Consider the following 16,054-nt stretch of genomic DNA (forward strand, 5'->3'; position numbering starts at 1 on the left):
CTCTCCGGGTGAATGCTCATTGCAAGGACGACGTTCCTCCATTGGTCGGTCTGTCTGTCTGCCTGGCTGCCTGCCACACTAGAAAATGAGCTCCAAGCACGGCGCTTCCGTCATCCACACCCCACAGTCTGGCACGTAGCGAGCCCGCAAAGGTCTGCTGAGGTGTGCTGGGCAGTAGTGATGTCAAGTTACCCCTTTTGTTCTTCTTCCCACCTTTTATGCAATGCCATTGTCATACTACTTATATACACTTGCATCTGTGTGTTTTAAAAGAACAAGGCTTTAACAGGGTGATCTGCAATGGCATGACTCATGCTACTTTAACATTTTACCCTAAATATGTTAATACAGCTCATCAGTCAACATCACTTAAAGGCTGCCCGTAACCCTGCCATCTACCACACCGTTCCCTTTGTTCTCACTATCTTTCCTGCGCACGCATTTAGATCTAGTCGTAATCACGCTGTTCACTGAGATTATGGATGTGTTTACACTAGATTTATCAATTCACCTGCAGAATTGAGCAATCTTAATCTAATAAATATGCCACTGGCTAACACAAAGTGGATTAAAAGTGAGGTTTGAGGGAGATGGTTTAAAAAAGTTATATCTGAAATAATAAGCTATAGAATGCCCTGGTGACAAGATACTGGAGGTACATTTGGAAAGTGGATGCACCAAAAATAATCTCAAAAAAAAGTGATCCTCCCACTCCCACTGACATTTCAAGCAGGGGCCCCTCACTAAATATATTTAAGCTTTTTGTGATGGCCCAAGACTCTCATGGTAGTTTCCATAATTACACCATGGTGCACCACTGAAGCAAACAGGCCATGCCGTCTCCTTCACTGACAGACCACTTTGCCACTGAGCACCTGCTCCTGGTCCCTAATCTCATTTCAGTGAACACTTCTGCTGTAGAACCTATCCAAAGTAGAGAGGAAAAGCCCACAGTCAGGACTCGCAGAACTTTTACAACCAACATGTGTGAACTTTAGTGTGGCTCTGAAATCAATGTTGGCACTTGTATATTTGGCCTAACCTCTTATTCCTAGATATATTTTGGAAAGAATTTGTTAGATCATTTACGTAAAACTTTTTATACAATGGAAAGAAACTGGATTCCACTTTCAGATGAAGGTCTAAACACACTCCCCCTGCCAATCCTTTCTAAAGTCACAGAGAACCAAAGTACAAAAGAGAGTAAACCTACAACCACAGAGAACAGGACCAGAGCCCCAGTGGAGCATGTATTAAATTTCTGATAATTAGAAATTGAGTTGAGAGGGATTTAAAAAGGTGAGAGGCTGCGTCATAGAATGCATGGGGCTAACTGGCCAGGCAGGAGCTGGGAGGAGCTGGGCTCAGGCTGCAGGAGCCGCAGAGGGCAGAGGGTGAGGTGAGGGGTGGAACTGAGAACTCTGGGAAGAACTAAGGTCCGCCCATGTAGAACAACGACACCACCGAGGCCCCTCCCACCCTCCACTCCACTCCAGGTGCACTGCAGGGAGTCAGCCAAAGCCAGGTGGCTCTCTCCGAGGGAGCATGCAAACAGCACAGTGGGACAGGCCCCTCGCCCGAGCATCGGGGGCCGTGGCCTCATCGCCTGCTACCACACGCTCGCCCAGAGCACAACCTGTCTGCCTTCCTGGAACATCTCACCATTCGTTTTTCTTGAATAATACTGATCTACAGTGTTTATTCATGTGGTTGGGATATTAAAAATGAAAGCAGGTGCTAGTTGGGGCTTTTAATTCCCAATTTCAAGCCATTTTCCCTACCAGTAAGATATAAAGAAAAGAAGCAAAAAAAGGGTGGGTGGTTAATAAAAATATGGATAGTCACACCCACAGAAACTTCTTGCAGTGATGAAACCACAAGGAACCACCTCGCAGGGACCTCAAGGAGCCTAAAGAATGTGGCTTAATCTTTGTCCTAAATGTCACCTTTCTGAGCTAGAGAAAAGCAAACAAGAAGGAAAACTGTAGCCTGCTTCCTTTTCAAAGGAAACAGAAGTGTGGCTTTTACTATGGAAAATTTTATATTTGCTTATAAAGGAAGACACACATAAAAGTCAAAATAGCTGTGCTATGGTAGTGGGATTAAGTACACTTTTTCTCTGTTTAAACTTTCCTTTTTATAATACATTACATAACAATAAATGTGGACCAATGTAAGAAAGCAAGAGATCTTCATAGTCAAAGTGACACGAATACAAGGAAACTCTCCATTCATTAAGCCCCCAAGCACTGAGAACCTGGCAACATGCCGACCACATTCACTGGGAATACCAAAGCCTTCAAGAGATTCATGTTCTCAGGACCTAAACATGAAAACAATAAATTCTAATACTATATAAGCGTTTGTACTATGTTGTCATGACCTGCCAACAAAATCCAGCTCAAACTAGTTCAAGTAATGAAAGAGAATTCACTAGAAAGACACTGGGATGGCTCACAAAAATCCAAAGAACTACAGGACTCAGGATCACATCCTTTCAAGCCTACCACCAGAGGAGAAAGATGCTCCTCTCCCAGCTTCAACCTGAAAACCACAGACAATTGTATCTGATTGTCCCTACCTGGATTACCCACCAGCCCCTGGAACAGCTCTGTGACCAAAGGGGCAAGACTTTTATCAAAAAAAGGGTAGGGTAGGGATAGAGGAAAACACTGGCCCTAGGAGTAATCCTCGTTTTGATACCCAGCAAAACCAGGTATGAATAATATCTTTCCTGTATAAGTAAAAGGAAGGCTATTAAGCTAATTAAGGTAAAAGATGTATAGCAATTTGTCAGATGGAAAAGTGGAGACAAACACTCGAGGCAAAGGGACAGCAGTATGTTAGCTGTCTTTCATCCTACAGGTAGCAGGAATTTTTAAGTGGGGGGCAAGGGTGCAGTGGACTGTTAGAGAATGACATGCATGATCTGTTCAGTTTATTATTTTTTAAACAAGACAATAGGAAGCAAATAGATCCTGGCTGGGAGTAGAGATGGAACAGTCAAGATGACAGGTTATGACAGAGCCGGAAACACGGTGGGGAGGAGGAAAGGTAAAAGAGCCCTCAGCTCAAACTTGTCTGAAAATTTTTCTTTCCCCCTTTTTACACCATACACAGCCACAAAAACAAATCCTTTATTTCAGTATTACATTATCCAACCAATTATAGTAAGTTGCAAAAATGGGATCAGATTTAAGACATTTTAAATGACAAAACAAACACTGTCTGCCAAATGATCTTTCAAAACAGAGACACTTAATATAAGAAATTCCACTGTGCTGCACAAAGGTTCAAAGCAGCAAAGCTCATTTTAACTTTGATGTGTAAACTAAATAATCACCCTTTACCAGCATGCTCAATAGGTTTCCTAGCAATCCAAAGTATTTCTCCCAAGTACATTTCGTCTTTTCAGTTCCCTTCTAGTGTTCTGAATTCTTTGGCTTAGCTACTGGCTATAAATAGGATATTTGGTGATTTGTTTCAACTGTGTTCTCTCCCAAAAACAGGCACAGGCAGAAACACACACACACACACACACACACACACACAAACACACACACACACTGAATTCGAAAAGTACTCATTTTTTATTCTTTAATCTCCTTCTTTTTATGAAGCTCAATCTTAGAGGATGTAAATGATTACCTACCTGCATATTCATAGAACCATTCTAAGCACCTCTTACTTGAAAAGGCTTCTTCTTCAGTCTTTATTCTAGTTGAATCATATTTTCTATACATGCTAGAAATTGAGAAAGGAGTTTTAAGTTATTTAAAGTAAAGATACCGAGTTTTTTTAAATAGCAAATAGTTTTTATTCTTTTACCTAAACAGACATCTATTCAATCGGTATTTCATGTATATTTACAATATTTCACTTCTTTCATTTGGAAGCTTCAGCTTTTATAACTGTAGCTTTAAACACAGTCATACCCAATATAGAATTAAATGGTAAGCACTTAATACAGGTTTTTCTTTGACGAACAAATAATTAGTAAGAACTGAACAGAACAAGTATCTGATATACTCCCTTCTACCTCTCTAGCCAGAACTAGCTAGAGAACAATTGTGAGATACAGCAAGAAATGTCTATGGTGCTTTCTTCCACTGATGACCCTAGACCTCACTCATGCCTCTGCATTAAGTTCTCCAGACTCCTGTGTCATACGGGTCAGCCTGGGCACAGAGCACAGTTTAAGGATGAACCTGGCAATATTAGACATCTCCAGGGAACGTTATAGCAAATTAAAAAAAACATCAAATTATGTCCAAGCCTTCAGGAACAAAACCTCAGGGAAAAGAAATACAGAGAAACCCTGGCTTCTGCCCTCTTCTCATTACACCCTAGGACTGTGGAAATGCTGCATAGTGTGGAGAAATGAAGCAGCAAGCACAGCGGCCTCCTCCTGCAACGCAAGGACCCTCCGCAGGGACTCCTTACCTCATGATGACATGGGGCTGAGAACCAAGACACTCCCTACTTGAGGAGGGGAGAAGAGGCAGTATCTTTAAAACCATGATTTTGATAGAGTAAATTATGTGTATATACTTCTTTTATCCTTTATTTATATACAAATGGTCTAAATAGTTATATATATAAACATTTATAAATGTGGTTTTTATTTACATAGCATAGAAAATAATACAGAATTATTCTTAAATGAGCACTTATTCATGACCTAGACATTCACCAGAATATCTATATATAGCTGATTAGAGATTTGGAGCTTTAAAAAAATGGTTATAGGGTATTAAGATACTGAAACTGCAAACCATCAGTTTTGTATTTCTTTTATAAAAAAGTAGCCATACCACCTGGAAACAAAGGTGGATACTGGCCAGGGCTCATACAGATATGTTCAAATCCTGGGCTTGGACATTCCAATCTCAGCTCAAAGTCTACTACTGGTCAATAACCTGGAGACCTATATATGACACTGTAATGTTTGAATTACTTAAAAATTCTCTACATAAAAAAGGATAAGGAAATAATATTCAGCAAATAAAAGAAACAAAACACTAACACATACTTTTACATACATGGATGAACCTCAATAAAAGGATGCTAAGTGAAATAAAAGAGGCACAAAAAGACCATTTATGTGAAATGCCCAGAAAAGAGAAATCCACAGACAGAAAGTAAATTCATAGTTGCCTGGGGCTGGGAGTAAGAACAGGGAGTAAATGTATATGGTCATCAGGGTTTCACACTGGGCTGATTTGCAGTGACGGCTGCACAACTCTAACAACTTAGTAAAAAATCACTGAATTGTACACTTAAGGTTGTGCACACTGTGGTATGTAAATAAAGTTGTTTTTTTAAAAAGACCGAGAATAAAACTCAGATAATGCTAAGCTCCCCATCCCTTGGATGACCACTAAAATGCTCTCAGTAGGAGTACCTCATGCCCTTCTGCAGTTCAGCTACCAGGTTTCAGACTGGCTTTTATCATGCTAAATGATGCTAGGCTGTGGTGAAAAAACAGTAAGTGCTCTATACAGTCATGCTATGTGACTGTTAGAATTTAACAATTCCCTGATAATCACATCTACAAACCAAAGTGTCAAGGAACTTGGCTTCATAAAGCTGAATCACTAGTCTAAACATTGTTGGTGATTATCTTTTAATCACTGCTATCTTCTTTCAGGTACTATTTCCCGCTCAATGGAAATATGAACAGTGACATGACTTTCACATTTCAGAGTCCCCCTCTCTATCCCTGCGAGAGCTGTAGCATATGAAGTATCACAACAGGAAAGAAGCAGAAAAATCTCATCCAACCCCCTCGATTTATCAGTGTGGTAATTCAGGCCTCCTAGTGAAGTGAAGTGACCTACTGAGCTGAGAGGAGGAAGATGGGAAAAAGCTGGAAAGATGAAAACGATGCTGTCTGGTCATTGTTTGAAGGAAAAGAAAGAAAAGAAAAGAGAGAACCAAAAAATGGCTATTAAAATCAGGGGGAATCAGTAAAGATGCCTAAAATAAGAAAGTTTAACAGGCCCAGGGAGTTACCAAAACTAACAGTTGTCTGAAAGAAGTGATCTCAACAGTTTTGTTTTTCACGGTTTCAAGCAAATTCTCGCTCTTCTGAGAATAAACCTCAGCTCGACTAATAATCCAGGCAGGCTTAGAGCATTCAGTACAGGCAGCTCTCCCCAGCCGCTCGGACCCGGTCCTTGCCAAAGCAGCTACGGGACTCCCGTGCGACCCTTGTCAAGAACAGATACATGCAATCCTGAGGTCCTCAGCAGGCACAGACCGCAGGCCCTTAAAAGGAAAGAAACTCTACACCAGTTTTAGTGGATCAATGGACTACGATAAAACTTGAATTTATCAGAACTCAGATGACCTAATTTGTTTTTGTTTCATAAACCCACACATTAAATAAGTACCACGAAAGAATTACACTTTGAAAGTCTGCCTGGCAGGACCACAGCAATATTCTAGCTGGCACTTGGGCCTGGCCAGAAGGGTGCCTCTCAGGCATGCACGCCACCATTCCAGATGCAGGGTCTCTGCCACGTACCTATCGTGTCTGCTTTTCTTGGCAGATAAGTCATCTCCAGAGGCAGGTCTTCTCTTTTTCCTCGGCGGCATCACTTTACTAAAGCAGTCCGAAGAACTGCAAGACCGCAGACTTCCTACAAAACAGGGTCGAAGAGCACAAAAGTCAGGAGTGCCACGTCGAAACCCTTCCACGGGACATCACTGCTAAAGGAAAAGCGGCCGTGGCTTGTACTGCAAAGAGTTTAGATGTTATCTACAAATGCTATAAGGTGAAAAAGTGGCTTTTAGTTCCTCTTAGAGAAAATGTTACGGTCAAGAAATAAACCTAGCAATGACACAAATAATCTATTATTCCCCCCCAAAAAAAACCCACACCAGAAATGACAGTTATCATGACTTCAGTTTACTCTCCAAAAATGCTAATATAAATCATCTACACTTCCAGCTTCTTTTACATGTCGATGCTCCTTCAAAAGGAATTGTGCTGCTATCGTGTTTCCGTAACTCATTAAGCAAGGCCAGCTTGACTGGTGACCTTGGACCTAAAATACATACAAACACATCAGTCCCAACATTCTTAAGCTTCAAGGCATATCTGACTTTTAAAAAACAGGATTTCGATTTTTAGGGCAAAAATCTGACACGATCTTGAGCAAAACGACCATAATCATTTTTAGTTTTGTTTCTGCCACTTGAAGGAAATTCTGCCACTTCTGGTCAGGGTTTTCAGAAGCATAACTTTCATCTGGTAGAAGATATTAAAATGTAATAACAACAGACAATAACAACATGGAACACTTACTGAGACCTTACCATGAGCCATGCCCTGTTCTTAACACACTTACATGTATGAACTCACTTAACCTCATAACAAGCTTATGAAAGAAGAATAATCACTACTGGCTGTGCAGATAAGAAAACGGAGGCAGAGAAAGGTCAGTAAAGTGGAAAAACTGGAGTTCAAACCCAGACAGTCTCACTGTCCTAAATTGTTATAAATTACAAAACAATTATAAGATAATTAAAACATCCCATCTTGGCACAAGTGCTATCAGAGATAGTATGTCAGTTGCTTCCCACAACCACCCTGAATGACAGGCAGGGCAGAGATAATTATCTCTACTGACAGACGGGAAAACTAAGGCTGAGGCTCTCCAAGGTCTCAGAAGTGTTAAGTGGTGAATTCTGGACCGCATGTCTCTCCTACTTCCACTGGTCCCTGGTGCAAGACGCTGGGCCCTCAGTGAGCCACGGGATGAGAGAGCACTGGGTGCTGGGGTGGGTGATCTGCCCCCAGTGAACGAGTTCCAGCTCTTCACCTTACTACAGGCCTCCATCAGGCACTGACTTATTCTGGGTCTCCAGTTCATCATTTGAAGAATCTACCTCTACATCATCTGGGATATCTACCTCTCAGGAGTTTTGTGAAGAAGAGACATCCGCTTGATGAGCGCTCAGGTGCACGTAGGTAGGTGCTGGGCTCTGACGCCACGCTGGGGGTGTGAGCTCGGGCTGAACCTCAGTGCTCACTGGATCCTCACACCCACCCTATGGTGGAGGTGTTGCCTACGTCCCCGATTTTACACATGAGCAAACTCAAGCAGAGGGATGGAGGAGCAGCTGGAAAGCAGGAGGTGAAGTTAAGGAAGGAACCTGAGCAGCCTGGCAGCAAGGCCCAAACCCCCGGCCACCTCCACGTGGCCCTGACAGCAGAGACTGAGAAGCAGGGACCCGAGGCCACAGCCCCGGGGAGTGGAGTGTGGACATTGGGGCTGGGAAGGAAGGGGAAGCCCGAGGTGGGGAGAAAACCTGAGCCAGTGTAACCAAGGGAAGTCAAGGAGGAGAGAGCACCAGGGGCGGGGGGGCGGGCCCGGATGGTCAGCCACACAGGACACGGCTGCCACCCCTGTGCACCCCGCTCCTCTCCCCCGTGGGCGACAACCCCGCGTACACTGAGGCACACAGAAAGGTCTGGACAGCCACCCACAGACAAGACAAGATTCCTTCCTGTCCCTAATGCCTTGGGGTGGGGCCTGCGGAATGAGAAAGTACGCCTCGCCTTACCGGAGGCAGGAACCCCTCCCGTCCACCAGTGTTTGCAGAACGCAGAGGAAATGCACTTTTCCCCTCGGCCCGTGGGAAGACGGACAGTATTTAAAACAATGTCTTCACCAACATTCACCAATAAAGATCAATCCACCAGCTCCTCTACTATCTGTCTCTCCGCAGAAACACCGGTACTACGCCTGGCTCTCACTGACTCCTACCCCACAAGAGAGAGTATGCCTCCGGTAAACATGCAAACATCCTAAGTTAACTTTTTCAGGTTTTTTTTCCTTACTGATGAACGCTTTCTGTTAAAGTTTCCCGAATCACTTTTCCTGATGTCTGTGTAAAACTTACTCGTATTTTAGCCCCAAATTATCCCACATTTGGCATTTTATTTTCATTTATTCCCGTGGCATTTGTTCAGATCCCTCCACTCTAACCTGCCATAATAAGCAAGTGACTGCTAGGGGCATCTTTCACAATGAAACGGTGTCTTCTCATCCCAGTGACCATTACAGCTCAGGTACCACTGGCTCACTGACCTCTCACCCCTCTCCCAGGAAGGATGAGTCAAAGTCACACCCCTGTGAAGGTCCAAAGGACGACAGAGCACAGCTCCACAGGGAGAACCCTAGGGCCCAGTATGACAGTGAAAAGTTTCAGGCTACCTCAAAATCAATTTTTTAATGCTGAGGAAAACAAGTTTACTTCAAATAATTTGACAACATGAACCAAGTCAACAAAAACACACAGAGGGCACACAACTCAAGGCCTGGTGGCCCGAAATCTGCTCCCCCACCCCCAGCATGGCTCTAGGGAGCCTACCTGAGCAAGAGCAACAACTCGGGTCTTTAAGTTCATGCACGAAAGTACACCTGTTTGTAGGCCCCGCCTGGCTCACCTATGCAGATGGAGCAGCTAATGCAGCATCTTACCACGGTAATAATAAGACACACACATCACTAACAGTCCTACGGTCAACCTTCCAAAAAAAGTTTTTGAATAAATGTGTTCCTAAAACATTTATTCAAAATTTGTGTCAATCAAATTCTGCTCAAATCAGTACATTTCCATTGATTTGAAACCTCTATGAATAGGTAACACATCACCATTTCAGATTTTCCCCCCATTCATCAGTTAAGGCAAGCACTCGACTTAAAGTTTCCTGGCAGGTAGGATTTTTTTTTTTATATACAAATATTCAAGAATGTTTGCTTCTTAAAATAACTCTGTGATGTCTTTATAATATAAACACTTAAAGCTAAATGAATGTTTTACAAATTTGTACTTATTTATATCATTAAATTTAGACTTTACTGACTCAAAACTTGCATTACTTTATCTACCCTTTATTTTTAAACTAAAAAAAATTAAGTAAGCAAGTAATATAAACAAGACTGTTATGGAATGTCTACCTGCTTCAAAGAATAAGCTATTCTAACTCACTAAAAATATCTACTTAGGCACAAACAAGCTGACATTACAGATAGAGACAAAATATTAAGGTTGACATTTTAAAATAATAACTACAAAGCACTTTCAAAGTCATCTTCACAAACCAAAGAGGTGTTATTACCACCCCAATTCTACGAATAAGAAAACTAGCCGATAAAGTTGAGCAACTAAAGCTCCTATTCAAATAAATACTTAACAAATAAAAGCGACTTCCTAATGAACTTCAAGAAACGCGAAATTAATTTAAAATAATAGGGCTGCAAGTTTTCAATCTTTGCCAATCACCCAAGAAAAAACAGTGGTGAAATAGACTTCAGGGATCCAACTACATTACATCAGAAACGTCTTATGAAAGAGGGAAAGGCTTTTCCTATATAACAGAGAAGTGGGAAGAGGAAGACACAAATCATCCCAGCTAGTAAACCCGACTAAGACCCAGGCTCCTCCGTGTTACTGTGCCAGGTCTTTGGTGCTCAGTCTGCAACATCCATACATTAGCTGGACAGGGACTCTGAAATCAACCTTCCCAACTCCCCCATCATTAGAAACTCTTTCTTGATGCAGAGGTGTCTGTATGATCCTCAGGAAGACAACACAGATTGTTTATATTTTTTACCCAAAGGTTAGGACTTGCGTTCAGGTTCATTTCTTTTTGGTTCAATGTTCAAAGAGAACAAATAAAGTATTTTAGTAACTGACAGTATTTTCAAGTAAACCAGGTAGTCAATGAATATAACTATTCTCCCCACATTAAACAATTAGAAATACTGCCAACATTTTTATCATATCTATTCTAATATTTGGTCCCAGAAAAATCAATTTTAAAGAGCAATTTGAGTTCACCTGGATCAGACTGAAGACCTTTTAATACCTATGCAGCTGGCTGTTTTGTTAATTTAACTAAGCATGTTATTCTTAATAAACAGTATATCTAAGTAGGTGTGCCACTACTTTCTTTTTTAAAAAATCTTTTTGCTTGTGAGCCTCAAGTGAAAAAAAAAGTCCTGTGCAGGATTCATTTCCTTTAAGACATATTAAATTGTGTGCCAAGTTTCTAATCATCCCCAAATAAGAGATCTATACAATTAGAAAATTTTTCTGACTTTCCTGAACTTAGTATAAATGCATATTCCAATATAAAAATCTCACTAATTTTCATTTTAATGAGTCTGTTGTATCATATAGCCTTGATTCACTTAATAACATTTTATATGGTACACTTTACCACTTCAATACTTTTCATACAGCTATTTCACCTTCTTTTTCACTGAACCAATGTCACAAAGACATAGTAATTTAAGTTGATAAATAGGCTGAATTTTAAGACATCTTATCAGTACCTAATATTTTATTTCAATTTCCTGAACAGATCACTGAACTACTTGCTTGCTTGAGTAAAACTATTAGTGTCTAAATATGCAATTTTTATCCTACTGTTTAAGACCAAAATACTTCCTTTCCTTTCTCTCTAAATAACACTGACTTTCAACAACTATCATCCTCCTTCATCATGTTTTTTTGGTCCTCTTTAGCTTTTTAAGTTCACTCCCAGTATTTTGGGCTACTTCTCCAATATTAACCTACACGCTCTCTCTCCTTTTTTCCCCCTCCTTTTTTTTTTGGTGGGAGGAAGACGGAAAGCACCAAAGTAAAGTGTTAGAGGAGACAGAGCAGGAAGACACTGGCCTCTTTTGCACTTGGTTTGGCTCTTCCATATACAGTTGTTATAGAAACTCTCAGACTACTGTTGAGCCAAGAGATTTGAAGAGGCACTACAGTGATGAACTTTCTCACATTTCCAAACATTAGAGATCTTATGTTGTTTAACTTTTAAAGTATACTCTGTCAGGTACGGTGATCACACGTGATGCTGTAACCAGATGGGGGAACATTAATGAACTGGACTACTCTACGAAATTACTAATGCTAACTGACACTGACTGGCACGTCCGAGGTACCAGGCGCAGCGCCAGCATGTCGTGCACCAAACACCAGACATGTCCACTGTCCCCAAGGGCGGAAAAGGAGGCACGAGGCCAAACACACTCTCCACTTTCGTCTTCCTTAATTATAGCTTACAATTATTAAACTGCCACATTCAGTTTAAATATTTAGATATGAAATTACTATCGTAACAACACTCATTTAAATCCAAAGCTCAACGTTCACTACGTAACGTATAAGACTCAGAACCCTGATGTTTTATTACCTTAGCCAAGGGAAAGACAACCCAAAGCCTTTACAAATACAAAATTTGGTTTTAAAAAAAGTCAAAACTACACTAACTCTGAAGTTTAAAAAAATCTCCAATGCCTACCAATATACTGTTTCAGAATATGAGAGAACTGCGTTTTTCTGGACTATTAAAACTGGCCCTGAAAATTATATTCAGCATTATTGGTAGTAGCTAAAAGTTACACACACTTAAATATGGAATAGAAAATCAAGCAGTCATTAAAAAATAAAGCTTTATAAATGTGCTGCTATGAAAAGATCTCCAAGATATACTGACAGAAACAAGAGGACAACAGAAATGTACACTTGTACTTGGGGAAAATATATCAGTGTCATCATCATTCAGGAAGCAAATACAAGAGCCTAGGAGTTGTGTCTGGAGAGTCAAGGGTGGAGCGCCAGTGGGGACGGGAGCTAGGGCTCATACAACGGGACAGAAGCCTCCGCTGTCTGTTTACACCTCTCACACTTCTTTTAAAACCATGTGAATAAATCACTTTCAAAGTTATTAAGGAAGCTGTTTTTGACCACCTTTGAGCTGACCTATATTTACTGAAACAGAAAGATCAGGTGAAGGGACCCTCTGCGGCCTGGCCTTCTAGAACACACTCATCATGGTCTCTGCCCCCTCCGCTCACCCCCTCCCCTGGAAGGAGTGGAGAGTCAGATGTAGCTGGTAGTCCAGTGAGGAGGAACTGAGCAGAAGGGCCCAGCCCCAGCTGAACTCCCTTTCGGATCAGCTGGCCAGCAGAAGCTGACACCCTTCCTCTGTCATTAGTGGGGAGTTTGAGGCGGGCCAGCAAGAGGGTGGTGCCTAACTACTTGTGGCAGCATCTAAGGCTATTTAATTCAGGTGAAATACTGAAAAGCCTCTGCATTTTTTGCTGCTCATCCAGGCTGTTTTCCAACAAAACTGTTACTTTAATCTCCATCTTGTGCCTGAACCCATCTGGAGGGGAGGGACAGGTCTAGATCCCAACAACCTCCAAGACATACCATTAAATAAAAAATTAAATGAAAGAACAGTGTTACATCGAATGTACAGTATGAGCTCATTGATGCTAAATTTAAAAAACCCACTACCATAAAAATACATGCAGGTACAAAAATGTCTGAAGGAACAAACATTAAATGGCGTACCGGGGGAAGGCTGGACTGGGAGCCGTTTAGGAGGACTGGCACTTTTTATTCCATTTGCTTTTGTGCTATTCACAACTCTCTAACAAGCACGTATTCATATATACCTGTGGTATTTTTCAACAAATTTAAAATACATTTTAACAATTCTTCCTAGAAATTTTCATAACTACAGATCAAGTGCAAGTTTCTGAACTTCATGACCATCAACGGTTTAGAGAAGGGGTTCTCACATTGTGGCCCCCAGACCAGCTGCATCAGCATGGCCCGGGAGCTGGTGAGGAATGCAGGCTTTGGGACCCCAGCCCAGACCTCCAGAGTCAGGAACGGGGGGGGGGGGGCAGAGCCTAGCAACCTGTTCTAACAAGCCCTCCCCAGGCAACCATGATGCCAGCTGGAGCCTGAGAACCAAGGGGCTAAAGAACTGTTTACAATAATCAACTTGCAATTTTCCCATTCAGAAATCCTCACAACCTACACAACACACACAAACACCCCTCCCTACCCGTCAATTCATTTTACATCTCAATTCAACAAACATCTATGGAATACTTTTCAACTGCATTACAGTAGCAACTTTTTGGTATTAACTAAAATACTTCGGTAGAGAAACGGTATCTTGAAACCACTGAAGAGAATCCCTAGAGGTTTCCCTTTAAAGGCACTGAAGTTCTCTGTCCTAAACCAGAACTGCTTTCCTGGTGGGAAGGAGCTGTAACATGGCTGCCTTCATACACCCTGAAAAACATCCTCAACCAAGTAACAACTTGTTAATGGAATGTGCTGTAATAACACAGAGCATTCTCAGCTGGCGTTTCTTCTTCATAACTTTGTATTAGGAAGTTTATTTAAAATTAAGTAGTGTTAGCATTTACAGATACCTGTTTGGTGATCGTCTTGGCCAACGTCTTCTGTTAGATTCTGCAAGAAATATGTTCATTATTACCAAGAAATCACATATGCCATGCAGCAAATTTTAAAATTCAGTATTTTCATAAACAGCCAATATCATAATATCCATAATTTAAATTTTTATCAAATACACTTAAAACAACTACTTTAAATAGCTGGTAGTTTGTCTTTAAAAGATTGACTTACTAGCTTATTAAGGGTGTGGTAGATCTTATGAATATTTGCCAGTGTTGAGAGATGAGAGTTCAACTGAAAGTCTTTAAAAGAAAAAAGGGAAAATTCAGTGTCATTTATTTCCCATACTGCAAAAAGACTATTAAAAAAGAGTTCAGAAGTAAAGATAAACACGTTTTGATACAACTGAATACTATCTCCATTGATACTTAATAAATAAGATACAACATGCAACTACCAACCTCTTAGAAATAGTCTGACAATAAAGTTAAGTTCCCAACCAAATGTTCAAGTTCATCAAATGTTCATGTGAATTATAAGGTAAAACAAAAATACTTCAGTAGTTATAATATCCTATGAGCAACGAAGTTGAGCCTGATAGAAAAGTATCAATGTCAGCAAATTAAACAAGTCACACAAATGGAAGACAGATCTCAAATGAAACATGTTCACTTTCTCTTTCCCTTTCTCTTCTCCAGAACCAAACACAACATCAAGCTCCTGGAAAGAAATAACAGGAAAGCATCTCAACCATTCAGCATTTCTTACAATATACTCATTTTGTTGGCTCTTATACAGCTAAGCAGAAAGGGAATCTAGGCCCCTCCCCCTGCTATCTAACAAGATGGACAGATCAAAGGACTCAGCTGCAAGCACCCAGCGCCCTGTGAGGGAGTTTATAGTTATCTGCACTGCGATAGTAAAACGTGCCATAGAACCAGAAGCACAAGGGCAGAGCTCACACTCACAGAGAAACAAATCAGACTGTCTCCACGTAGCATCTCTAACAACTTCAGAACTGCACACCAAGTCATACACACAAGACGAATTAAGTTGCTCTGTCTTACAATCCTGCACAACATTAAACTTTTAAGTTAAAACGTTAGACTTTTGAATCTCCAATTTCAAATGTTTTTTTATAAAGTTAAGTATGCTTGCATACATACTAGGCTATGTGAATATGAGTTAAAAGTCTATGAATAATTTCATATTTGAATAAGCATCAACAGAGATATTTTCATAAAATCAGGATTTACATTAGTTCCTTTTCTTTACTATCATACAGATTAGAAAGGGTTAGTCTGAAAGTAACCTTGAAAAGATACTCTAACTCTCAAAGTTATGCCATTCTGATAAAAAAGAAAAGCATTGCCCCTCACTGGAATATTTTATTCGGGACACACATCAGATGCAAAGAGCAGACACTACAATTTTCAAGTTGCCTCTGCTGGGGCTGGACTCTTGGGGCTGCTGCTCCAAATCTGGAAAGCAAGCTGACTTGCCTGCCAGTATTTAGAAAGCATCACTTTCTTTTCTAAATCGAGCCAGGAATCCAGGTCTGCGCTGGCCTGGAGGGCAGACGGGCCAGCAGGCAGCAAAGCCCCTGACACCCACAGGCCACTGTCAGGAGCAGCAGTCGTCCAGGTACACGTACACGTGCGTGTATCCGGCCGGCCCAGAGGGAGCCTGTGGCCTGACACCACAGGCACAGCCATCGAGAAAGGTCCAAAGCAGCAAAGTGTTTGGCTGAGAGATAACCAGGGCAGGGCCTCAAATACAGAAAAGTGTCAGTTATTTGGCA

At 41.2% G+C, this 16,054-nt stretch overlaps 1 protein-coding gene across 6 annotated transcripts in view; it reads right to left on the bottom strand.

Annotated features, from left to right (window-relative positions):
• DCUN1D4 (defective in cullin neddylation 1 domain containing 4) overlaps positions 1–16,054 on the bottom strand; it is a 65,192-nt gene that overhangs the window by 31,799 nt on the left and 17,339 nt on the right. For 5 of the 6 annotated variants that reach the window (XM_010962574.3, XM_045522306.2, XM_074348171.1 and 2 more), the window contains exons 2-5: positions 14,485–14,555; positions 14,268–14,307; positions 6,530–6,644; positions 3,653–3,744 (exon numbers count right to left, since the gene is read on the bottom strand). In XM_010962574.3, coding sequence (XP_010960876.1) covers positions 3,653–3,744; positions 6,530–6,644; positions 14,268–14,307; positions 14,485–14,555 — 318 coding nt within the window. The remainder of the gene's footprint in view (positions 1–3,652; positions 3,745–6,529; positions 6,645–14,267; positions 14,308–14,484; positions 14,556–16,054) is intronic. The other variant, XM_074348161.1, reaches the window with a different exon arrangement.

The sequence above is a fragment of the Camelus bactrianus genome, chromosome 2 (assembly GCF_048773025.1).
Source record: "Camelus bactrianus isolate YW-2024 breed Bactrian camel chromosome 2, ASM4877302v1, whole genome shotgun sequence".
NCBI classification, from domain to species: Eukaryota; Metazoa; Chordata; class Mammalia; order Artiodactyla; family Camelidae; genus Camelus; species Camelus bactrianus.